At 44.4% G+C, this 25,979-nt stretch overlaps 1 protein-coding gene and 1 pseudogene across 6 annotated transcripts in view; one reads left to right on the top strand and one right to left on the bottom strand.

Annotated features, from left to right (window-relative positions):
• MTUS2 (microtubule associated scaffold protein 2) overlaps nt 1-25,979 on the top strand; it is a 663,674-nt gene that overhangs the window by 433,663 nt on the left and 204,032 nt on the right. For all 6 annotated transcript variants that reach the window (XM_051834132.2, XM_051834128.2, XM_051834131.2 and 3 more), the window contains one exon: nt 16,904-17,065. In XM_051834132.2, coding sequence (XP_051690092.2) covers nt 16,904-17,065 — 162 coding nt within the window. The remainder of the gene's footprint in view (nt 1-16,903; nt 17,066-25,979) is intronic.
• On the bottom strand, nt 6,609-8,879 carry LOC108178980 (S100P-binding protein pseudogene; annotated as a pseudogene).

Genomic DNA, 25,979 nt, shown 5'->3' with positions numbered 1-25,979 from the left:
CATGGGAAGTGGGATACACAGCATACTCATAGAATGGCAGATGTCCTAAACAGCACTCTGGCCTCAGAATCAGCCCTTAAGGCATTCAGATCTGGCTGAAAAGCCCATGAGAGTATTTCAGGCATGGAAAGCCAAGACACTCTGGGAAAAAAAAAAAAAAAAAAAAAAAAAACTAAATGAAAGATCTCTGCGAGTGAGATCCCAGTGGAAAGAACAGGCCATCAAAGAAGGAGGTACCTTTCTCTGAAGGGAGGAGAGAACTTCCACTTTGACTATGACCTTGTCTAAATAAGATTGGAGTTGGTGAACTCTAAAGGCCTCCATAGTCTTGGCAACTCATGACAAGAGCCTAGGGTGATTACTGATGCCATAAACAAGAGTGTCAATTTGTTAAGTCAACAACAGGAGTCACTGTGCACTCACTCCTCATGTAGGATCTCTGTACTTAAAGTGCTGTACATTGAGATTTAATGCTATAACTAGTACTCAAACAGTATTTTTCACTTTGTGTTTCTGTGTGGGTGCAAACTGTTGAAATCTTTACTTAATATATACTAAATTGATCTTCTGTATATAAAGATAATTGAAAATGAATCTTGATGTGAATGGAAAGGGAGTGGGAGCGGGAGAAGGGAGGGTTGTGGGTGGGAGGGAAGTTGGGGGGGGAGCCATTGTAATCCATAAGCTGTACTTTGGAAATTTATATTCATTAAATAAAAGTTAAAAAAAAAAAGAAGTTAGTATGACTAAGTCATGTGATTATAACCTAAAAAAAATAAAATAAAACCATGTTTTAATCATAATAATAACAATAATAATAAAAAGATTTATTTAATTCAAAAAAAAAAAGAAAGGTTCATGGCACCCCTGAACCAGAGCTCAGCAGGGGTCCAGCTCCACAAGGGAACTCCTGGATGCGTTGGACAGCATCCTCCAGCACGGGCCAACCACAGCGCATGAGCACACTTCCAGAACTATCTCTTAGAGCCCAGTGGGTAAAAACCCAGCCGTGGTTTAGTGACCACACATCCCTGAGAGCTGCATAGTTCAACAGAGAAGAACTCGCTCTGAAAAGGGATGGGAGCAGAATCACACATTGCAGCAACTCCTTCTGGGCACCTGCCCTCAGCATTCTCCTGAGGCTCTGACTTTCTGGTGTTTGATCTCTATGGGAGAGACATGGAGCAGGCACCTGTAGCTGGCCCAAAGCCCCAACGTGTGAGCATGTTGCTGTCCCTGTAAGAACATTACTGGGGCTGGCTCTCAGCATCACAGAGCTCTTTGAGCAGAACAAATGTGGCTCCTTATCCCAAGTCTGCTTGGTACCTGACTGCTATCGGAGCCGGCAGCCCCCTAACAGGCACAGAGCCACCTGAGCAAATGTAAGTCTTGTCAGAGAGTTGCAGCGTGCTCGCAGTCACACCTGCTACCTGTCATCACCGTCAGACAGCCTGATCTCTGTCCCTCGTAAAGGTCATTGACTTCACTCAGCCAACCTAGTATGCAGGAGAGTTTCAGAGGTGCCATGCTGTTGGAAGTAAAGCTGCAAAGCCAAGTTTAAATATATCCACTTCCTTATATCAAGCCATCTCCTGGGGTCTGAAACGCAAGCATCCTTTTAGTCTGTGTCATTAAAGATAGGACTTAAGGGACTGGCGCTGCAGCACAGTGGGTCAAGCCTCTGCCTGTGTGAGTTTCCACTTCTGGTCCAGCTCCCTGCCAATGCGCCTGGGAAAGCAGTGGAAGATGGACCAAGTGCAAGTGCTTGGGAGACCCTGATGAAGTTCCTGGCTCTTGGCTTGGGCTTGACCCAGACAAAGATTTTTTAAATCTTACATGAAAAAAAAAAAATGACTCTACTCTTAGTATCTTTTTTGTAAGAAACAGGACTTAAATTTGAATTTTTGAAATGTCTTTGCTTCCACATCTCTCAACCTAGCCTCATGTGACATTATTCATTGGCCATGTCTACTTATTAAGGCCTTTTACTTTCTCCCCTGCAACAGCTCTCTCTCTCTCTCTCTCCCACATTTTTTTATTTATTTGAAAAGCAGAGAGAATTACACGGAGAGAGGTTCACTCCCCAAATGGCCACAGTAGCTGGGGCTGGCCATAAAGCCAGGAGCCAAGAACTCTGGATCTTCCACAGGGTGATTGGGGCTGAAGCACTGGGCCATCTTCCACTGCTTTCCCAGGTGCATTAGCAAGGAGCTGGCTGGGAAATGGAGCAGCCAGGACTCGAACCAGCACTGCAGTGTGGACAGGTAGTGCCTTCACAGGCTGTGCCACCACGCCAGCCCCAACACCTGCTTAGTGAAGGTGAATGAGCGGAGAGTTCGAGTGAGACATCACATGAACTGGGCAGCCAAGAGGGTCACTGCCGTCCCTGTGTCTCGCCAAGTCTCATTGCTTCAGCACGATTTCCTGATCTGTTCAAAACCGTTGGAGGCTTCCCAGTGCTGAGCAAAGGAAACACAGCTTCTGTAGCGTGTCACTTGGGGCCTCCTACCATTGCTCACTCAGTCTCTCCTTCTGAGTTTTGCATTAATTCTCCTGACTTACACTTTGGCCGAACCAGACTTCCCTACTTCTGGCCTTTCCTCACTACTTTCCCTTCTACATAGCAGTTTTCCCCCCAATCTTTACAAAGCTGAATTCTTCCTGTCAAAAGCTCTCGAATGTCTCTGATAATAGCTTCCTGGGTGCCTCTGGCTTGACCTCTCCCTGTTCTTCATTGGCACCTCATTTTCTTTTTTTTTACTTTTTTTTATTTTTTTATTTTTTTAACAGGCAGAGTGGACAGTGAGAGAGAGAGACATAGAGAAAGGTCTTCCTTTACCGTTGGTTCACCCTCCAATGGCCGCCGCGGTCGGCGCACCATGCTGATCCAATGGCAGGAGCCAGGTGCTTCTCCTGGTCTCCCACACGGGTGCAGGGCCCAAGCACCTGGGCCATCCTCCACTGCCCTCCCTGGCCACAGCAGAGAGCTGGCCTGGAAGAGGGGCAACCGGGACAGAATCCGGCACCCCAACCGGGACTAGAACCCGGTGTGCCGGAGCTGCAGGCGGAGGATTAGCCTATTGAGCCGCGGCACCTACCTAGCACCTCATTTTCTGCCTGGCCATTGCAGTTTGTGTTTCTCTCTTGTCCCTCCCAGGGTTCATGTGCTATCAGTTATCACCCACATGATCGGCATCAGCCAGCACTGGCCGAATGCCACTGTGTCTTTGCTGAACTTCTGCAAATCGATGCATTCACATTAAAGTGAATTTCTTGGGATTAGAGGCCCTCTTCCCCTTGTTGCTGAGGCTTAGCACAGTGTCTGAGAGGCCAGTGGCCACGGAGCCGCCTTTCAGTGGGTCATGTAAGGGCTTAGCCAAGCACCAAAGCCTGCTGTGAGACTTTCTTCTGCTTAAGCCATCTTTTGAAGCCTTAACTCAGCCTTAACTGTTCCGCTTTCTAAGAGATACCGAATTTGAGACTTTTTGTGTCTGTGCCCTCTGGAATGTCAGCTTTCCTTAGACAAATATTTCATTTTGAAAAAGAAATGATTTTGTGAAAATGGCAAGATAGCAGCATTATTTTAGCTCTTTAGGGTGAGAAAGAAAATAGACACCTGGGTTAAAATATGCAGACGTTAGGAAATAAAACATTCTGTTGATACTTGAATAATTAAACTAAATTTTGTCACCAAGTGATAAATGCTGTGAAATCAATGAAATATTCATCAATTAGGTAATCACGCAACCAGAACATTATACAACTTGATTGCCTGGGATTGTTTAAAAAAATTCAGTGAAGAGAGTAGTTTAATCATTATAATATGGATAAGTCTTCAAAATCCATGCAACATGTTTCCTAGAGTTTAGCTATAATGTCATCATATCATTAAGGCTATTTTGTTTTATTTCTGCAGACTTCCTGTCTTTTAAAAACCTCATTTTACAGGCATTTGGCACAGTAGTAAGATGTCACTTGGGATGGCCATATCCCCTGTCAGAGTGCATAGGTTCAAGTCTCAGCTCTGCTTCCAATTCGGGTTCCTGCTGACATACAACCTGGGAGGCAGCAGATGTTGGCTCGAGTACTTGTGTCACTGCCACACGTGTGAGAGACTCAGATGGCTTTGGGCCCTGCCTGTTGTGGGCATATGAGGAGTGGACCCACAATGGAAAAGATCTTTCTCTCCGTCTCTCTTTCTCTCCATCTCTCCCTCTATTTCTCTCTCCCTTCCTCTCTCTGTCTCTCTCTCCCTCCATGCCATCTTCCCTTTCTCTCAAATAAATTTTTTACAACACTGACAAGAGCTTTTATTTCGTTTTATTGACACGAAACATAACTACTACAAGGGAAAAACGTATGAAGAGGAGGTACCAAACTTCAGTTTCACAACTGATCCTGCCAACAATGCAAGTACATGAGGACCTGCACTCCATCGGCAACACAGGTTATTTTGGGCTCCTTACTACGAATCAGCTAAACAGCACATTTGTACTCTGCTTTGTCAAGACCTTCGTGGTGAGAACACCATGGATGAGCAAAGCTAGGGAGGCAGAACCCCACTCAAATGTAAAAATACAGCAAGAATTCTACCTGAAATACTAGACTGAGAGGCCAACAACACATATGAGATACATGGCTGTGAAGAGAGTAGAACTCCAGAATCCATCCACTACCATTTTTAAGGCAAACATGCCAGGGGCCGAGTTTTCTTTGGTTTCTTTTCTTCTGAAAGAATGGCGTGTTAGCCACTTGAGAACAGCTCTCTCCCTATCCCTCCTCAACCCCCAGCCCAGTGGATTTAATTAAGATGTGAAAGCTTTGGAAAGACAGAATTATCTGAGCTAAGAAGAATTGCAGTTGTCACATTTTCTAGTTAACCTGCCACTCACTTGATGTGGCAAAGGCAATGATCCTGTTACACATTCAGACTTAAACTCTGTCCCAGAGGGCAGGAATACAAGGCCTAGATTTTTCCATGAGCAGAATACTGTCCCTTTGCATTCCTTGGGTCTTCTATGGAGAACCTGAGAGCTGCAGTGCTAGCTACTCCAGCTACACTTAATTGTAATTGCTGTGATTCCAAAGGTGGGGTGTTTGGCAGCTCTCACTCCATCAGAATAATTTAGAGAAGCCTGGGGAAGTGACCACCAAAGGAAAGGCTCACAATGTCAGCTGAACTAACAGGCTGTGACTGTCACCATTGAGTAGAACTTTGCCTTTCCGTTTTGGCCCCAGAATCTGAACCAAGTAGCCAAGGAAAAGAGAGTGGATAGAAACAGTAGACATTTAGGGACATCTATCCAAATTCATAGGTAACTCGAATGATCAAGCTTTTCCAAAGTCAGTTTCTAAAATAGGGTAGGGTGTTTAAGGTGGGTTATTCACATACAAAGACAGGGCTGATGAATCAGCAGAACTAGACAGAAACTCCAGAAACCATCAACAACTTTTACAGGCAGTGAACAATAGCAGCATGAACACCAGACTGCAAAGCCTTCTACAATGACATCCAGACCAGTTTGTAAAGAGACAATAGCACACTCCTAAGATAGCCCTGAAGACAGATACACAAAGTCTGTCAACTTTGGTTGGGACAGGGATCAAGTAATGCTTCAGTACAAAGGCTTAACCACAATTAGATTAGAGCCACTTGAGCAGTTCTGTGAAACCATGTGTCAGGGGCCCGATAGGTGGGACGACGCTAACGTCCGGAAGGCACCTCTTGTTAACTGATGATGGCAACCAAGGGGACCTCTCCAAGGACTCTCCCAGGGGATGGTGGCTCCCTGGCCAACATTCACACCTCTTACTTCATGCATCAACTCCGACATACAGCTGGGGTTCAGCAGATGGAACTGAATAGCAGCTGATAACTCAGTGGCATGGGCCTGTCACACAGCCAGGACTCTGGGTGGGCAGCTCTTTCACAGAGAGAGCAGGGAGCCATGTCTAACACAGAACACGGAGATATTGATGGTAGAACCCTGGGAAGCAGAGTGGTCACTGGGGGTCAAGAAAAGGAAGGTTCTAGAAGGGTGGGGAGACCGTCACAAGGTGTTCAGCAGAGGTTAGTCAGCTGTCTTCTGGCAGAGCCAGGACGAATGAAATGTGTAAACACTATTGTGCAAAGTTTAACAGTGAAAAAAGCCAAATAATAATAAAGGCAGCCATTAGGTACAGAAAGGAGAGGGTTTGCACTTTAATTCATCCTTTCAACAAAAATTTCTTCTGCTTCAAATGCCCTGGATTGCCAGCTTTAAAATACTGACAAATATTCAGAACTTCAAGCAAAAAATAACAGGGGTTGGTTGTTAAAAATGCTATAACCATCTATGAGTCATAAGCAATACTCAACAGTGGCTCCCAGCCTAAGAAGAAGCCGTTCCTTACAGTAGGTTAAAGGTTAACTTCTTTTGGCACTAGAAGGAGGTGTCACTTCTGTTTGTTTGAGCCTGGGTATTTTGGCTTAAAACTGGCTTTCAGGAGGCAGCCACTTTCAACTTAATAAATAAAAATAAAAGAGATCAACTTAACACTGCTTAAGCATACACAGATAGAAACACAAAATTAGGAAAAATCTCATACCAAAAAAAAAAAAATTCAAGTCAGCAGTAGGCATTTCCAAAAGGTGACAAGTTCTTTGAATGAAAATCTTGTGAAAAATAAAATTCAAAATCTGCAAAGCACAGAACAGCAGAAGCAAATGAATGCTCCTCTGGACGGGGCCCTGGCTAGAGACCTTCCCTGTTGATGGGCTGTGACAAGTGGACTGTGCAAGAAGTCTGGGAGATGCTGGAACTGATGGTAGCTTCACTTTTCGAGTCAACCCACTGAGTCAGACTGTGTCTTTGTGGGGGATTCTGTTGGAGTGGGGTGTAGTTTTGCATGCTGAGAGCTGAAGGATGCTGTCATTTTGGGTTCTCCCTATGATGAACTTGTTTCATCAAGGCGTGTAGCTCTCCCAAGGCCCCTTGGTTGGATTCCACTGGATATTGTATATGAGCAACGGCCCTCCTGAGATCAATTTGCTTCTGTTGTTCTAGATCTGATTGTGAAAATGTCGAAGCATTAGTCTTAGTATTGGTTTGTAGAACAGGAATGACTTTGCCTAGTCTTTTCTCATGGATTTTCATCTTCCCAGAATTCTTGTCAAAAGCATATTTGTTTGGTGAATTGGAAACAACTGAAAACTTCATTTCACGACTTGATTTATGTGATCCACTGTTTCTCCAGGATGACTCCGTGTTAGGAGTCTCTGGGTGCTCTGAGATCTGAGGGAACACAAATGTGGGTTTCTTTTTTTTTTTCTTTTTCTTTCTTTTTTTTTTTTTGGACAGGCAGAGTGGACAGTGAGAGTGAGAGAGAGAGAGAGAGACAGAGAGAAAGGTCTTCCTTTTACAGTTGGTTCACCCTCCAATGGCCGCCGCGGCCAGCGCACTGCGGCCGGCGCACCATGCTGATCCAATGGCAGGAGCCAGGTACTTATCCTGGTCTCCCATGGGGTGCAGGGCCCAAGCACTTGGGCCATCTCCACTGCACTCCCTGGCCACAGCAGAGAGCTGGCCTGAAAGAGGGGCAACCGGGACAGAATCCGGCGCCCCGACCGGGACTAGAACCCAGTGTGCCAGAGCTGCAAGGCAGAGGATTAGCCTAGTGAGCCATGGCGCCGGCCAGATGTGGATTTCTTACAATCAGGCAGATTTTTACCAGAGACAGCTGGTTGAATGTTACTCTTTGAAGAGAGCAGAGGCCATTCCCAGGCAGAATTGTTGGGACTGATCCATTCAGATTCAGGACAAGCTTTGCCCTCATTTGGGGTGAGACCATCTCTCACCTCTTCTTCCGTGGAGGAGGGCTTTTCAATATCTTTGAATGAATTAACCTTTTTCTTATCACACACAGCATCACAAAGCTGTTGGATTAAATGGTGCAACAATAGTTACTTTTATGACATTGTTTTCTAGTGCAAAACATCTGTTTAAAAGTGTATTAAGGCCGGCGCCGCGGCTCACTAGGCTAATCCTCCGCCTAGCGGCGCCGGCACACCGGGTTCTAGTCCCGGTCGGGGCGCCGGATTCTGTCCCGGTTGCCCCTCTTCCAGGCCAGCCCTCTGCTGTGGCCAGGGAGTGCAGTGGAGGATGGCCCAGGTGCTTGGGCCCTGCACCCCATGGGGAGACCAGGAAAAGCACCTGGCTCCTGGCTCCTGCCATCGGATCAGCGCGGTGCGCCGGCCGCAGCGCGCCGGCCGCGGCGGCCATTGGAGGGTGAACCAACGGCAAAAGGAAGATCTTTCTCTCTGTCTCTCTCTCTCTCTCGCTATCCACTCTGCCTGTCAAAAAAAATAAATAAATAAATTAAAAAAAAAAAAGTGTATTAAGAGTTAGGGCTGGCACTATGGCATAATGGCTAAACCATTACCTGCAGCGCTGACACCACATATTAACGCTGGTTCAAATCCCAAGCTCCACTTCCGATCCAGCTCTCTGCTATGGCCTGGGAAAGCAGTAGAAGATGACCCAAATGCTTGGGCTCCTGAACCCACATGGGAGACCCGGGAAGAAGCTCCTGGATCCTGGCTTCAGATCGGTGCAGCTCCGGCTGTTGCAGACATCTGGGGAGTGGAATAGTGGATGGAAGACCTCTTTCTCCCTGCCTCTACCTCTCTTTAACTCTGCCTTTCAAATAAATAAATACATCTTTTAAAACAAAAAAGTTTAGTAAGAGTTGGTCCATAACCAACTGATATACTTAGTTGGGATAGTTTAAAGACTCAGTTACCGGTCCCAAGCTGCACAATGAATTTGAATTTTTCTCTCATAGAGTATCAGGTAGAATTTGACTCTCTTTCCCTCCATTCTCAACATGTCCACCATCATCTTTATGCAGCCCTCATCCACATGCACTTGATGGGTCATCATCTTTGAAAATCTCCTGGATCTCATCCTCTGTGTAGCTGAAATGGCCATCATCTTCTTCCCCATCAGATAGCTCCAGCAAGGAATCATCCAGTTCTTCTTCCAAGGATCTCCAAGAAAATGAGGCATTATCTTTATGCAAGAAAGAGGTCCTGGAAGGCTGTTCAGAGGGCATTAGTGAGCATGGTATATTGTGTGGAGCTCCTGAAGAGATCTTTGCCTTTGCCACAAGACCTAGTGGAAAAGATTTCAGCTCCTGCTAGCTGTTCTTTTAGGAGACTTGTCAAAATGATTGACTGCCACCTTCCAGGTTACTTTGAAGCAAATTCCAGTCTTCACATCATTTCATCTCTGGAAGCCTGGGGGGACGACAGTGCCTTACTCTGCCCCTGTGCCCTCTTCCCAGCCTCCCCACACCCTTCAGTTAAAATTTTAAAATATATAAACACCTCCTTTATCTTTGTATAGTGCTTGTCCCTCACTGCCATTATTTCTCCTTTTTTTTCCAAATTTAGTCTCAGTTATTGGTATCCCTAATAAATGAAGTAAAGAAAATTGAATATGGATCAGAACCCCTAAATTCTCATCCTGACTTTGGACATAGTCAGAATTATGTTTCCCAGGAGGCTAAGCGGGCCCCACTCATTAAGGTGCAGGGGGTATAACTCACCCTGTAGACCCGCCCTTCCTCCTCGCAATCCCTAAAATTCTACCAGTGACTTTTCTTCCCTCACTATAGGCTGTCCTGGCTTGGATTTGCATGTTTTCTTTCCGTGGTTATCCTAGTGTGTTTTGTGCTGTCATAACAAATTACCATCTACTGGACAATTTGTAAAGAACAGGAATTGAGTTACTCACACCTTTGGAAGCTAGGAAGTCCATGATGAAGGTGCTGGCAGGCTTGGCCAGGGGGGAGGAACACTGTGTCCCCATAAGGCAGATGGCAGAAGGGCAAGTGACCAAGTGCTGCATGGTGCCTCTTTTGAAAGGGCTTTCATCCCATTCACTGAGAAGGATGCCTCCTGGCCCAGTCACCTTAAAGTTCCACCTCTTAATCTCATGCCATTGACAACATCTGGATTCGGGAGGGGATGTGTTCTAACCAGAACATTAATACAGAACCAGAGAAACCCAGACACAGCTAATTTGGCAGAAGTAGATAAGAAGGGTGAAGAGGTACAGGGGTGAACTGAATATCAGCTGCTCACATACAATCTTGGTTATTCTGCTGTAATGAATGGGATGTGATAGTGGGTTTGAGCACTGTTCTTCATTGTGTTATATGAGAGTATATAACAGGAGACTGGGACCAACTGGCTGGGATTCCCTGCAGCTACAATGCGGGGATGTGGGTCAGGGAATCAGGATAAATAAGTTCATTAGAGAAGGAAACGAGGAGTCTCTCAGGATACAGACACTGAGCCGGGTAACAATTTAGGGATCTTGGTCCATCCAGGGAATCCCAGAGAGGGGACTTATGGATGAGAAGGCTTTTACAAAGGTATAATCCAAGTACATAAAACTTACCCTTTCAAAGTGTGCTTCAGTGCTTCCTACTGTATTCACAAGGTTGAGAACCTTCCCCATCCCCCAGTTTCTGAACATTTTCACCACTCCAGAAAGAAAGCCTATTCCCACCGGCAGTCACGTCCCATCCTCACTCCCCTCAGCTGCTGAGCGGCTCCTCGTTTTATCTGTGGATTTGTCTGTTGTGCACACTTCATAGTCAAGGAATCACACAGCATGTGGTCCTTTGAGCCTGGCTTCTTTTCACTTAGCATGTTTTCAGACTTCATGCATGTTACAGACTGTGTCAGTGCTTCATTCCTCCTTACAACTGAATGATATTTTGTCTGGATATTTCATATTTCATTTGCCCATTCATCAGTTGATGGACATTTTGGCTGTTTCTACGTTGACTATCATGAATAACGCTGTTCCTGAACATTTGTGTGCATGTCTTAGTGTTGACATATGTTTTCAGCCCTCTTGGGTGTATACCTGGGATAGAATTGCTGGATCAAACGGGAACTGTGCACTTGACATCTTGAGGGACTGCCAGGCTGTTTCACCAGGCACTTACACATTTCATAATCCCACAGTAACATATTAAGTTCCCGGCTGCTTTGAATTCACAGATACTTGTTTTTGGCTATATTTTTATATGTTTTAGTTGGTTTAAGTTAGGATCTCATTGTGGTTTTAATTTGTGTTGCCCTTAAGACTAACGGTACCTTTTAGTGTGCTTATTGGCCATTTATAGATGTTCTTTGGAGAAATGTCTATTCAAAACATATGCTCTTTTTTTCTCAATTGATTTGTCTTTTTACATTTGAATTTGTAAAAGTTCTTTGTGTGTTCTGGTTACTAGACCCTTATCAGGTATACAGTTAGAAAGCATCTTCTCCAATTCTATGGGTTGTTTTTTCACATTATTAATAGTGTCCTTTAAAGCACAAAAGTTTTGATGATGTCTAATTTATCTATTATTTCTTTTGTTGTTTGTGTTTTAGGATGTCATATCTAAGAAACCATTGCCTAATCCAGGATTATTAAGATTTACACCTACGTTTTCTTTTAGAGTTTTGTTTTTGCTTCTTACATTTACATCTTTAATATATTTTTAAGTTATTTATGTATTTATTTGAAAGGCAGAGTGACAAAGAAGAGAAAGAGAACTCTCCCACTTGCTGGTTCACTCTCCAAATACCCACAACAGTTGAGGTTGGCTAAGGCTGATGCCGGGAGCCAGAAACGCCACCCAGGTCTCTCAGGTGGGTGGCAGGGGCCAAGTACTTGGGCCATCATCCATTGCCTTCCCAGGTGTATTAGCAGGAAAATGGATTGAAGTGGCAAAGCTGGGACTCAGATCTGCACTCCAACATGGAATGTGGTTGTCCCAAGCAGTTGCTTACCTACTCTGAATGCCTGCCCCAGTCTTTCACGTATTGTAAATTACTTTTGAATCTGGTGTGAGATAGGAGAATAATTCCTTGAAATTTTGTTAGACTCAATTGATGATCTCAGGGTGTCCAAGCATTGAGAGGGATGAACTTTAAGTGCTGTCCGTGGAGGAAGAATAAGGATTTGCTGTTGAAAGGTCAGATGATTTAGAGACAAAAATGTAGAGATTAGTGTTATATAAACTTAATTATACCAGCTGGATTCTGCCATCTAGCAGAATTTATCCCTCCCAAGTTCTCACACTCTAATGAAGGAGATCATGTGTCCCAAACAGTAAGTTAGTGATGCACTGGTTCATACAGCTACAAAAGAGAGCCACTGCCTGGTAGGAGGCAAAAGGCTGCATCCTTTAGTTGCGATGAGCAGGAGAAACTTTCTCATTTTGGTGATGATAATTTGACAAACATGGGGAACACTGCTGGCATGGACTAAGGAGGGGAATTAAGGTGAATAAGCTGTCCACAAACCAGCCCAGTAGGTAAGAACAGTTTATGGAAACTCCCTCTGTGTTGTGTGATTTCCTGAAAGTGTTGAGTTTCTCCCTGGCTCGTACCCCTCGGTTAACACTCATCAGCCTCTGTTCTCCACGTTCTCTTAGATTTCTGCGTGTCTTCTCAACAGTGGTCCTGACACCCCAGCCACCAAATGCCAGTGTCACTTCCCCCCAAAATACCCGGGAGTAGTGAGGCCCTCTTTAGAGCAACTTGTTCTGACTGATATTTTTCATCATATATTCAGCCTTCTTTGTGTCTCTATTATGAAGCTCAGAGCCTTGTATATAACTGATGTTCAGTATGTTTGTTAATTTTAGTTAAGTCTGTGCTTGCTCTTCCTTCAGTTTTGTTTCATTGGGAAAACAAAAAATAGGGACCAACACTGTGGTGTAGAGGGTAAAGCAACCATCTGCAGTACCGGCATCCCATGCGGGTGCCAGTTCTGGTCCTGGCTGCTCCACTTTTGATCCAGCTCTCTGCTATGGCCTGGGAAAGAAGTAGAAGATGGCCCAAGTCCCTGGGCCCCTGCACCCACATGGGAGACCCAGAGGAAGCTCCTGGCTTCTGGCTTCAAATCAGCCCAGCTCCAGCCAGTACAACCATTTGGGGAGTGAGCCATCAGATGGAAGACTCTTTCTCTGCCTCTGCCTCTTTGTAACTCAGCCTTTCAAATAAATAAATAAATATTTTAAAAATTAAAATAACAATGAAATAAAAACTTTTGAATAAAAAAAAATGAAAAAGTTACCAGAAAGGCACAGACAAGCCAGAGACTGGGAGAAAGATGTGCCTGTCAAAAAAAAAAATTTTGAAATATATACCCAATAAAGGACTATTCAGAGAGCGAAGGCAAAACCCCTCAATACAAAAATGGACATCTTATGGAATAATAAAACTTGAATAGATACATGTATATGAATAAAAACTAAACCCTACTAGTTTTCAGAGACTTATAAATTAAAATCATCTACTATCAAATTCAACTGATTGGGAAAATTAAGGTCTGCCAGTGCTGCATTTGTCACATGTAGTTCATGTGAACTTCCACAAGCAGTTAGGAAAGCAGTCTGGAATATCTGAAAGTGGAGCAAGCTTCCCTGTGCCCCCGCCACTTCCATGGCAATGGAGGGGGTGACATTTTATACTTCCTAAGCTTGGTCATCCACTGTGTTGTTATTCTCACCATTGTCTAAGTCTGGAAAGGCTCATTGGATATTTTATAGACAATCACACTCCTGCTTTTAGTCCTCCATCCTGAAGGCTCAATCCGACTAACCCATCCTGCCCTTTCTCCTTGCTTACAGATATTACTCCTTGATTGCTTTCCAGCTCCCATGTGGTCGTGAACTTAAAATTAGCATGCACATTAACAGCTCAGGTGTACCACGTGCAATGTACTCAACACTACTCTGCCTTCTGCCCTTCTTGCATCAACTGTTAAAAACTTCCCGTGTATTAGTGTGTGCCCTTGTCCCCACTTAGACATGAAGACCCTAAGGTGAGAGAGGTGGCAGGCAGAGGAGTCGGTGCCCCGTCAACTCCGTTGCTGAGGCTTCTCTTTGCTGCACGCTCAAGTGGAAGGGTGGGTGAACTGCCTGGGTATTTCAGGCCAGGTGGGTGGGAATGCAGTAACTGAATTAGCCATGTGAACAACTTCCCCACCCTCTCAACTCTGCCACTTTGTTCTGGCTCACGCAAGCAGTTTATTTCCAGTTGTTTTCCTTCTCTTATCAAGCAGTTGGTTTTCTGGTTTTCTGTGGTCAGCATTGTTGTAAGGTGCTCGGAGCATATTAAGACTTCCACAGCCATGTCCACGTGCAGAGGACTTTTCCAGTTGCTGAATAATGTGTCTCTAATTACTGGCTAAACCTAAGCCGGTTTTCAAAGCATAGAACTGTTGATCGGCAACTGTCTCCCGTCATAATGGACAAGAAGAGAGTTTTCCGTCACTGTTTTGTTTTATTTGTTGTAATTCAAGCCTTCTGACAGAGGGGAATATACTCTGACACTCGTATTTCAAATGCATGAATCATTTCCCAGCCTGGAAAACAGCCGACCTCTACGTTAACAGGTTCACTGAATAATGAAACCCCTGTTAAGACAGTGATGCCGGGTACAAGAGGGTTTGATCAAAAGGCGTTTGAACTCCGCAAATGATGCAAAATGTTTTTCTTCTTAAGAAATTGTAATAAGCGGTTAAGCAAAAGTCTCTGTGTGAAACATTCTGCGCTCGGTTCAGCTTCCACCACACTTGTCAGTGAAGAGGTTCTGGCAGTGTGTCAGCAGGAGTCTGGACGTTAGGTGATTCCCGTGAAACGTGTCCAGGGGCCGAGCCCCACTGCCCACGTCGGAGTTGTCATGGGAACCTCCAGAGAGTCTCTGATTGCTAGCGCTGGACTGGTGAGCCCACTTGATGCTTCAGTGTTTGGCAAGCTCCGCGTGTCACTTTCCCTGACTGCCTGCAGATCAAATGCGTGCGTGCTTTTTCAGTCTGACACCCGAAAACAGTGCCAGTCCCTTCAGGGGAGTTCCGTGCGCTTGTTCCTGGTGTTCTCTTGGCCCTAGCAGGAAAAACCTCGCACAGTATCTAAAAGAACAACAGGACTTAGCTTCTGTTTTAGGAAATAAAGCGTTATTTTTTCCTTCCTCAACATACACCACAAATCTAATCAATTTTCAGACTTTCAGGTCTTAGAGGGGCAAAAAACAACCATGTCTCGTACTAAAAGGTTGAATAAAATCTCTGGATATTATGAACACTGAGCCATTTTAGTAATCTTATCGTTTTTACTCAGTCCCTAGCTAGGTAGAAGGTTATGATTATTGGTTTTAAATGATGAAACCAAAAAAATGTAATCTTTCACTCCATGCCTCTACTTCCCCCAATGCCATTGCTTGTTTTGCAGGGTACATGGCCGCGTTCTGACAACTGGATCCTTTTATTCTAAACCAGCAATGATTTTGGTGGATTCAGGCTCTCCACATTAATAGATTAGACCCCACAGCTGCACTCAGAGATAGAGAATATCATTTGACAGGAAGTGGATGACGGTGTCATTGTCTTCAAGAGGCTGCAGATGTGCAGCCCACAAAGGGTTGGGGAAGAGAAGAAAAGTCTGGGCCACACCAGCTTTTCTCATGGAAACCTGGCGCAAACACACACTGCAGTGTGCCCTCTCTCCGGGGTGTCAGAGCCCTTGATTGTCTGACTTCTGTATTGAGAAGTAAACCCCAGTCGTCAGTAGATGCCTTCTGCCTTTGAAATGAGTGAGGCTCAAATTCAAGATCCTCTCACTCTGGGGAGTGTTCACAAGCCTGGAGGGGAATCTCTATCTCCCCACTTGCTACTCCGCTCCCTTCCTCCCACACCTGTCACTCTAGAGGCAAAGTGACCTGAGTTTCTGAGAGTGCTGAACTCCCTGGGCCAGTGGTCCAGAGACACACAGTTCTCTCTCTGTATCCACAGGCTCTGCATCTGTGTATATTCAACCAACCTCAGATCGAAAACATTTCTCTCAAAATTGTGTCTCTGCTGAATAGGGGCAGGTTTTTTCCTAGTCATTATTCCTTAAACAATTCATCGCACCGACTGTTTAAATAGCATTTACATTGTATTAGGTATTAGAAGTTGTCCAGAGAGGATTTAAAGTATACAGGAGGCTCACAAAGGCTCTCTGCAAATATTAGAGCATTTTATAGAAGGCACTTGAGTGTCTGAGAAGTTGGACCCCCACTCTGGGGGGTCCAGTCTACCTTCAACTCTATTTTTATGCTCACTTCTCCCGGGTCACTCACATTTCAGCAAAGGGCTGCTCTGTGTTTGTTTTCAAGCAAATGGGTATCACAACAGTACACAACTACACACACACACATAAGCGAATTGTGTGTGTGTGCGCACGTGTGCACGCACCTGGATAAACTTTGAGCGATGAGCAGCTTCTCTGGCTTTTGTAGCATACCATTCAATGTAGAGAATTGAGTGATAGGCATTTATCCTGTGACCAAAGAGAGTTCATTTCCCCATCCTGTTGGAGAGAAGTATTTCTCAAGGCCACTCAAGTTAAGAACTCAAGTTCTGGGACCGACATTGTAGCGTAGTAGGTAGAGCCGCCACCTGTGATGCCTGCATCCCATATAGGCTCCGGTTCCTGTCCCAGCTGCTCTACTTCTGATCCAGCTCCTTGCTAAAGGCCTGGGAAAAGTAGCAGAAGATGGCCCAAGTGTTTAAGCCCCTGCCACCCAATTGGGAGGCCTGGATGAAGCTCCTGGCTTCAGCCTGGCCCAGCATGGGCCTTTGTGGCCATCTGGGGACTGAACCAGCAAATGGAAGATCTCTCCGTCTCTTCCTCTCTCTCTGTAACTCTGACATTCAAAGTAAATAAATAACATTTTTTTTTAAAAAAAGAATGAACTCAAGTTCTAAGGCAGATGGCAGCCTTGGGATGGGTAGGCAAGTCTCCAGGGTGAGGGGGTCCATCTATTCTTCATGAAGTTACAATTAACACCCTGTCTGCCTCCCTCCTACAGGTCCAGCCTTTGCTAATGAAGAACAGCCAGGCCCGAAGGCAGCTCTGCCTGCCAAAGATGCACCCAAAGGGACCAGCCGGGCGGCCCCTCCGACACCCTCCAACATGACGCCAGCCCGAAGGAGCTTACTGCCCGCACCAAAATCCCCTGCCACAGCCGCTGGTAAGCCCCTGTGCCTCAGAGAAGCTCCATAGTGGAGTACCTTTCTGCATTAATAAAAAGCCTTTGAAGGTCCTGTGCACATCAGTTATTTGGTTGAGATTACAGATGCATTTTAAATGACATTTATAATTAATAATAGTACCACCACTGTTTCAAAGGCACTTCTTATATATTCATGTTGAGATTCTCTCAGTTCTTTCTCACTGCTCCCCCGGTCTGATAACCCTTTGAATCACATAGTTTTGATTCCAGAAAGCAAAAGCCAAGCTATTTTAAGCAGATTGGCATTTGGCTCAGAGAAGCGGGTGCTCCGGAAGCTGTAGGCTGCATCTCCAGGAGGGAGACCCAGCACCCCCATGGCGAACCACTGCCCCCTGCTGGCTGCGGGCTCCACCTCCAGAGATGGGCAAGACCCAAGGACTGGTGGCTACTACAGGACTCCAATGTGCCTGCTAGATGCATGCTAGCAAAATGAATCCCCCTGTCCTGCATGTCCATATTCATGAAGCAAGGGACTGGACTCCGCTGGGCAAAGATGCGATGAGTAAAAGGGCTTGTCCACAGACACTGCTGAGGCAGGCCTCCTCCCTTACCTCGCACAAGTGCATCTGTTCTCCTGCAGTGTGTCTGTGTGTCTTGTTCCTCATTTTCCATCTTCTGCACTATAGAAGGCACATGAACAGGAAGGTAGAATGGGGGTTGAGCCCTAAATCCACTGTAGACAGCTCACTGAATTGCTATTTATCCCTGCATATTTTTCTCTTATGAATATAATCATGTATCAACATATAGATGTACACACATGTGTGGGTTTTATGGGTTTATAAACATGAATTTGCATTATAAGAATTTCTAATCCAAAAATCTGAAACCTGAAATGTTCCAAAATCTGAAACATTTTCATGTTTAATTTGAGAGGCGGGAAGAGAGGCATGTGGACAGATGGAATTCCCATCCACTGGTTTGCCCCCCCCCCCCCCCCCCCGCCAAATACCTGTAACAGCCTTGGCTGGATCAAACTGAAACTAGGGGCCAGGAGCCCAATCCATCTCCCATGTGGGTGGCAGGGACACAACTTCAATCACCTGATGTCTCCCAGGCTGATTGTAATGGCAGAAAGCTGAAATCAGAAGCCAGAGCCACTGTTCAAACCCACATTCTCTAATACGGGATTCAGGCATCTTAACCAACATCTTAACTGCTTGGCCAAATGCCCACCCTGCTAAAATCTGACACTTTCTGAGTGTCACCAACATGAAACCACAATGGAAAACTTCACCCCTGACCTCATATGACAAGTTACAGTCAAAACAAAGATGTTAACAAAATTCATGTTTAGACTTCAGTCTCTTCCCCAAGATATCTCATTATATCAACTATTCTGAAATCTGAAGTTTGAAACATTTCTGACAAGGAGTACTCTTTCTACATACTGCTTTCTTTACTCAAATGACACCACAGAAATGCTTTCAAGTCAGGGGAATGGCCCGTTCTTTTCAGTGGTCTTCATGGTGTGGTATACCACGATTTATTCAGCTGTCCTCCCACCGATGGGTACTCACTCTGTACCTGGTGTCTGCCATGACAAATAATGCTGTAGTCAATAGCCTAGAATGGGTGACATCTCTCCATGGGATCGATTCCCAGGAGTGGGACTGAGTTGTTGGAAGTCTTGGTAGATAGCCCTACATTCCTTTTCCAAGCACTCCATGTTTCATGTTTCCACCCATATCCCAAGTGGGAATAACTGTTACTCTTTTCTTAAATTTTGGTCCACTTAGGAGTAAAGTGCTATCTCAGAGCTGTTTGAATTTGCATGTGGGTCTCTTGGGTAGTAGGACTTAAATTGGCATGCCTGGTTTCATCCTTCCTTCAGGGAAGGTGTGCTGTTCAGGGTAGTGTCCCTTTGAGCATTCCCATTGCCTGCTGCCATGACTGACACAGAGCAGGTACTTTGTACCTACTTGTTGATGAATGAATGAGTGTCATGTGTCATTTGAATCTTTCCATTTCAATGCATTAACAGGATGACCTCCGGTTTAATTAGCAAATAATTAGTCATGCCCATGGTAAGTCAAATCAACCCTCTAGACTCGCATTTCTCAAACCTTGGTGCTCCAGACCTTGTAAAAATCCAGATTCCTGTGTGCCTCATTCCCAGGATTTCGGATGCAGAAGTTTTGATTTGGAGCCTGAGAATTTGCATTTTTAGCAAATTTCCCAGGTTCTGCTGCTGCTTCTGCTTTATGAATCACTGTAACAGAAAAACAAGCTAGGAATTTGAACAGACACTTCCTAGAAAATGCAATGCAAATGGCCCTTCACCATATGAAAGGTCAACCTCATAATAAGAAATGCGTAAAGCAAAACTATAATGGACCACATTGTCACACCTATTAAACACAAGAACCCAGAATTTGACAACATGCTCCATTTGTGAAGCTACAAGGAAATGGTGCAGATCCTAGAGATTGTGGCAGTGTCTAACTCAGTTGTCCCACCCTTAGGACTGGCCACAACACAGTGCACAAAGTAGTAGCCAGACACTGAAACCTACTCAAATGCTCATTAATAGAGGATTGACTATGAATAGAGTCTCATGCACTCACAGGATGCATTGTGAATGAATGTTGCATGAAAGGGAAGTGTCTGTTTGTACTGCTAGCAAGTGGTTTCCAGGAGATATCATTAAGAAACGTGGAGAAAGGAGTGTAGGGTAGGCTGCCTTTTATCTAAGCAAGAGATAAATTTCATTATAGATGCAGTGTATTGAGAAAAAGCATTAGTAGAAGATATTAATATTTGTATTCTGTTTTTGAAGATTTATTTATCCATTTGAAAGAGCAACAGAAGGAGACACAGAGAGAGAAAGAGAGAGAGAGAGAGAGAGAGATCTTCTACATGCTGGTTTACTCCCCAGATGGCTGCAACAGCCATGTCTGGGCCAGACCAAAGCCAGGAACCTGGAATTCCATTCATATCTCCCACATGGGAACATCTTCTGCTGCATTCTGCATGGGAAGCGGAGTAGCTAGAACTCAGACCAATGCTGTGATACAGGAAGTCAGTGTCACAAGCAAGGGTTTAACCCGCACCACCACAGCGATGGCCCCTGGACTTTTTAACTTTTTTTAAATAATTACCTATCCTATAGGTGAAAAGAAGGATGGAATGTAAGTAGAGTCTATAGTGATAGACTGAATACAACATGTTTACTAGATTTGACTTTAAAGTCACATAAGTATTTTACAAAATTACATGTTACCATTAAATTTTACAACATGTAAAAAATCAAAAGTGAAAGTAATTATACAGTTGGGTGCTGGCATAACTAACCACAGAACAATGATTTCCAGTGACTTTAAAACCCAATAGTTAAGGGCAAACATTTTGCCTACTGCTTAAAATTCTGTCTGGGGCACCCACATCACATATGGAGTGCCTGGGCTCAGCTACCTATCCTACTGATAATGGAGACCCTAAGAGACAGCAGTGATGACTCAATTAATTCATATGGGAGACCTGGATTGAGGTTTTTGGCTACCAACTTCAGCTTGACCCAGCCCTGCCTGTTACAGGCATTTGGAGAGTGAACCAGCAAATATGAAAGCAATCTCTCTCTCTCTCTCTCTCTCTCTCTCTCAATAATTTTTTTAAGTAAGCCAATACTTTGATTGTACATCCCTGGTAGTATATAATCTAGATTCAGAAAGAATTGCAGCAAAAATATAAGACTGTTTTCAGTAATTTTGTTATTGGCAGTAGTGTTAATACTATAATTCTACATCTGCTGTTTTTCTGCATTTGTATCTTATGGGATAAATGGGGTATAGGTATTACGGGATAGGTATTAACTCATCTGAAATGTATTTTTGATTTCCAGCTGTGTCCCCTGGAACATCATAAACAGTGAGTGATGAACCAATAGTTCCCGTTCCCAGACTGTGCTCTCTAAATATATTTCGCTTTGAAGGGAGACATGGATCCTGGGAGAAATGACTGGTACTGGGCATAGAACAGGAAATCTAGTCTCCCAGAACATCTCGCCATATCAGAAACTGAGACACACTCAAAGAGTACTGGAGTTATAGCAAAATTACTCAGGAATCAACGTGAATGAGCTGCTAAAAATTAAATTTTTAAAGAGAAAGTTTGAGTATCACTATGATTAGTAACCACTATGAATTAATCCTCATTAAAATATGTGCTTCCATAAAGGCGAACAAAACAAGACAAACAAACAGACATTAGACACTTTGAAAATGCTAGGAAATTACCTTGCTATTTTGAAAGTAGGTAAGCAAGAAAAAAGAAAATATTTGAATTCCTTCTCCATTCAGCCTATTTGCTTCCAAACAAACAATTTATAAAGGAGAAGTTTCTCTTTATAAAAATATCCTAACTAGGGGCTGGTGCTGTTGTGTAGCCAGTAAAGCCACCACCATCAGTGCGGGAATCCCATAAGGGTGCTGGTTCAACTCCTAGCTGCTCCAATTCCAACCCAGCTCTCTGCTATGGCCTGGGAAAGCAGGGAAAGATGGCCCAAGTGCTTGGGGGACTGCACCCACATGGGAGACCTGGAAGAAGCTCCTGGTTCCTGGCTTTGGATCTGCGCAGCTCCGGCTGTTGCAGCCATCTGGGGACTGAACCAGCCTCTGCCTCTCTGTAACTCTGCCTTTCAAATAAATTTTAAAAATATTTTTAAAATTGTGTATATCTTATCTAATAAATTAGATATGATTAAAATATTGTTTACAACCTTTAATGAATCAGGGATGAAATCAGTGATAATCAGTTGAGAGACACAGTCAGACATGAACTATATATGTATATATATATAAAAGATTTATTTGTTTATATGAAAGTCAGAGTTACAGAAGGAGAGGGAGAGACAAAGAGAAAAGATCTTCATCTTTTCTGGTTCACTTCCCAGATGGCCACCATGCCAAGGCTAGGCTAAGCTGAAGCCAGCAGCCAGGAGCTTTATCCAAGTCTCCCAATGGGCGGTAGGGGCCCAAACTCTTGGGCCATCTTACACTACTTTTCTAAGGCCATTAGCAGGGAACTGGATCAGAAGTAGAGCAGCTAGGACATGAACCAGCGCCCATACAGGTGGCAGCTTTACTTACTACACCACAATCCCGGCCCCATTATGAACTGTATTGATGGCAGTTCATACTTTTTTTTTTTTTTTTTTTTTTAAGATTTTATTTCTTTACTTGAGAGGCAAAGCTACAGAGATATAGAGAGAAAGGACTTCCATCCTCTGGTTCACTCCCCAAATGGCAACTGCTGGAGCTGAGCCTATCTGAAGCCAAGAGCTTCTTCTGGGTCTCCCGTATGGGTATAGGGACCCAAGGACTTGGGCCATCTTCCCCTGCTTTCCCAGGTCATAGCAGAGAGCTAGATAAGAAGAGGAGCAGCCGGTTCATGAACCAGCACCTGTACGGGATGTCAGTGCCACAGGCAGAGTCTCAGCCTGTTACGCCACAGCGCCAGCCCCGGTTCATGCTTTTTGTTACTTGTGACTTAGTCTTGGGGAAAAATGAATCTTGATACGGCCATTAGATTTTACTAATTTACTGGAAATGCAAAGGAATCCAGAGAAGCATATCAGAAACACCGTGGGGCTAGACTCGGCAAATCCAGACTCTGGAAACTGGAGGACCAGCGGATTCACTGAACATTAGCAGCAACAACAAAAACTGCAGAACACAAAAGGCAAACACCTCTTGTGGGGTGGGATGGGGCGTGGGGAGATGAAGTTGGAACCTGCAGGCTACTAATGACTCAGGGATATCAACAAATTGCAAATAGGGATCTAATTTTGGAATGTAACTCACATTCATCAAAATTTTTTTAAGTAAAATTGTTGAAATGTGGACATTGGGTATTTATGGAGAATTTAGTATTAAGTAATAGTGTGTTGAGTTTTATGATAGCATTTATGGTTATGCTTTTGAAGAATCATTTTAGAGATTCACGTAAATAGGGACACTTCAAAAAGTTCATGGAAAATTGAATTAAATGATGTTTATTTTGAAACAAAAAGTTTTGGAGTCCATGCACAGTTTTTCCATGATACACATTTTCTGTGAGCTTTTTGAAGACTCCTCATCTGAGTGGTATGTTCCCTGGGACTTAATTCAGAGTAACCCAGGATGGTGGTAAGTATAGTTGGTGTTGGGTAGCGCCATGGCTCACTTGGTTAATCCTCTGCCTGCGGCGCCGGCTATGAGTGCCAGGTTCTAGTCCCGGTTGCTCCTCTTCCAGTCCAGTTCTCTGCTGTGGCCCAGAAGGGCAGTGGAGGATGGCTCAAGTGTTTGGGCTCCTGCACCCTCACAGGAGACCAGGAAGAAGCACCTGGCTCCTGGCTTTGGATCGGCGTAGCTCCGGCCGTAGCAGCCATTTGGGGAGTGAAACAACGGAAGGAAGACCTTTTTCTCTGTCTCTCTCTCACTGTCTATAACTCTGTCAAATAAAAAAAATTAAAAAAAAAATCTTCTTAAAAAAAAAGCGCCTGGTGAAACGTGCAGAGATTGGCTGTGTCTGTGGAGATACTTACAGGGAAATAAGGTATGTCAGGTTCAGTGAGGAAGAGGGGACAAGGGAGGCAGTATTTAAAACCACACAAATGCATTTTCCCAGTGTTTTGGCTACCTAGGGGACTTCAAAAGCCATGTCATCTTGATAACAATTCTCATCCACCTTGTATTACTTTGTAAAATACTTTAACACACTGAATCTAACTTGAATCTCACAAAAACCCTATGAGGTAGTTAGGGAAATGATTGTTTTGCACGTGGGGAAACTGAGGCTCAAAAGAGTTGAAATGAATTATTCAAGGTCATGGAATGGCAGGCGGGGGCAAACGTGGGTTGTGTAGGTCTCCAGTGCTTTCTCTATTATCATGCTGTAAATACCCCCGGGGACTGTCAGATTCCACTGGTGGGCTGCAGTATGTGTGTTTGTTCCCAGTAGATTTCCTGTGTGTGAGCTGGGATGGTGGTTAACAGGCAAGGCCCTCCTGAAGGTTACCTGGTCGGGAACTGGGAGTTGCGCTGACCTCTGTGATCTTTCCCTAGTCCTTGTTCCTGCTTCAGCACACCCCGCGTGTGACCTTCAGGTTTTCAATAAAACTGCAAATAATGCCTTTTGGGAAAGAAGTGTTGGCCTTTCCCTAAAAACTGGAATCATTTTGTGTGTGAAAACATTCATCCAGTCCTCCCTCACTGAACACACGTGTGTTAATTTTCTCCAAAAGCAAAAATTTAAGTCTACCTGCTCACTCCTTCTTGTGTATTTATTGGTTTTTATTTGGAAGACAGAGTGATAGAGGCAGGGAGGAGGGAAGATCTTACATCCTCTGAGTCACTCCCCCTAATGCCCACAACAGCCAGGGCTGTACCATGTGGAAGCCAGGATCCAGGAACTCAATTCAGATCTCCACAGGGCAGGAGCCCTAGTACTTGAGCCATTATCTGCTACCTCCTGGGATGCACATTAGCATGAAGCTGAATTGGAATTGGAATCAAAGGCATGAATTAGCCCCAGGCACTCTGATATGAGATGCTGGCATCTTAAACAGTGTTAGAACCCACTGCCAAACAACATCCACCCCTTCTTATCTTCCTGATGAGCTGTCACTTTGTTGAAAACTCAAGTGAGCATTCTTTCAGGCTGTTCTACACGGAACTTACTCTGCTAACGTAAGTTTTGATGATGGCGATGGTTACTTCCTTTCCTCCTCCAGACCAAAGCACATTATATACTTGCTGAACCTGTACCGATTCAGTGACCAGCTTACTGAAAACTGTGCTGCAGGTTAGGATGTTCTGGAGATAGAAAAACGTGACTCCTGTCCCCAGAGGACTCATAGGCTGATGGTAGAGAAACACAAAGAAACCTCAATTAAAGCATGGATCAAAAACGCTTTGATGAGCTGATGTATATATGGCCTGGTTAGAAAAGACCACAGTTTCCTTCTCTTTGCATCTGTACTGCTGGGCTGACTTTGCATAGGCTAAAATAAAGTCCAATGTTTTGCCCGTCTTTTATAAAAAATATGTGTTTCCCTCTCTTTGTATAGCAAACTACTAACAGGATTTCTTTTTCAACCATATGTTGTAGAAGATTTTGGTATAGAGGCCCCGAGGTTTGTCAGAATTGCAGGACTAAAGCAGTCATTGAAGCATACAACACAGACTTGGTACTCTTTACAGAAGAGACCAAACAGCCTTTGCCAACAAAGCCAGGTGTGGAGCTCAGGACAGGGTGGCCAACATGCTCAGCTTGCTCCACTTCCCGTAAGGAAGCCTGGTATGCTCCAACCCCAGCCGCACCCATCCTAGCCATTGGCTGTGGAACAACTCTTTTCATTTGTCTCAATCAGTCAAATAATAATAATAAGAGGATCATAATATGTACTCCACAATATTGTTTTGGGGATTAATGCAAATGCAAAGACATGGAGCTTAGTAGGTACTGATGAGTGCTATTTAAATCGTAATCTGAGGGTGGTCTTTCCAGTCTCTTACAGGCAGGAGAAGAGGTTTTGTGAAAGTTCTCTGTCTTCTCCAAAATCAGTGTTTAGTTGTGTTTCCCCTTCACCCTACTCTGCCCTGACCATGAATCCTACTCACTTTCTCCCTCCCTGAACTTCCCCCCACCAAGACCCTCACTGTGGCACAGAGGGGAGCTGTTTGCCAAGAAGAGCCTACCTGGACCCCATGCCCTTTCAATGGAAGGGGCTGTGCTTTTCAAAGCTGGGAGGAGGAGAAAAGGATGAAAAACCCCTGAAACACTCTCTGTGCCTTTCTCTAAGTGACAATTTGCTGCCTTTTGTCCAAAGACAGCTGAGTTTCCAATGCCAAGTTTGCTTGCACTTGGGAGTTCCCTGCAAACCGGCACCAAC

Source organism: Oryctolagus cuniculus, chromosome 9, assembly GCF_964237555.1.
Source record: "Oryctolagus cuniculus chromosome 9, mOryCun1.1, whole genome shotgun sequence".
Lineage (NCBI taxonomy): Eukaryota > Metazoa > Chordata > Mammalia > Lagomorpha > Leporidae > Oryctolagus > Oryctolagus cuniculus.
Note: the sequence above shows the minus strand (reverse complement) of the source record. Positions and strands in the feature narration are given on the sequence as shown.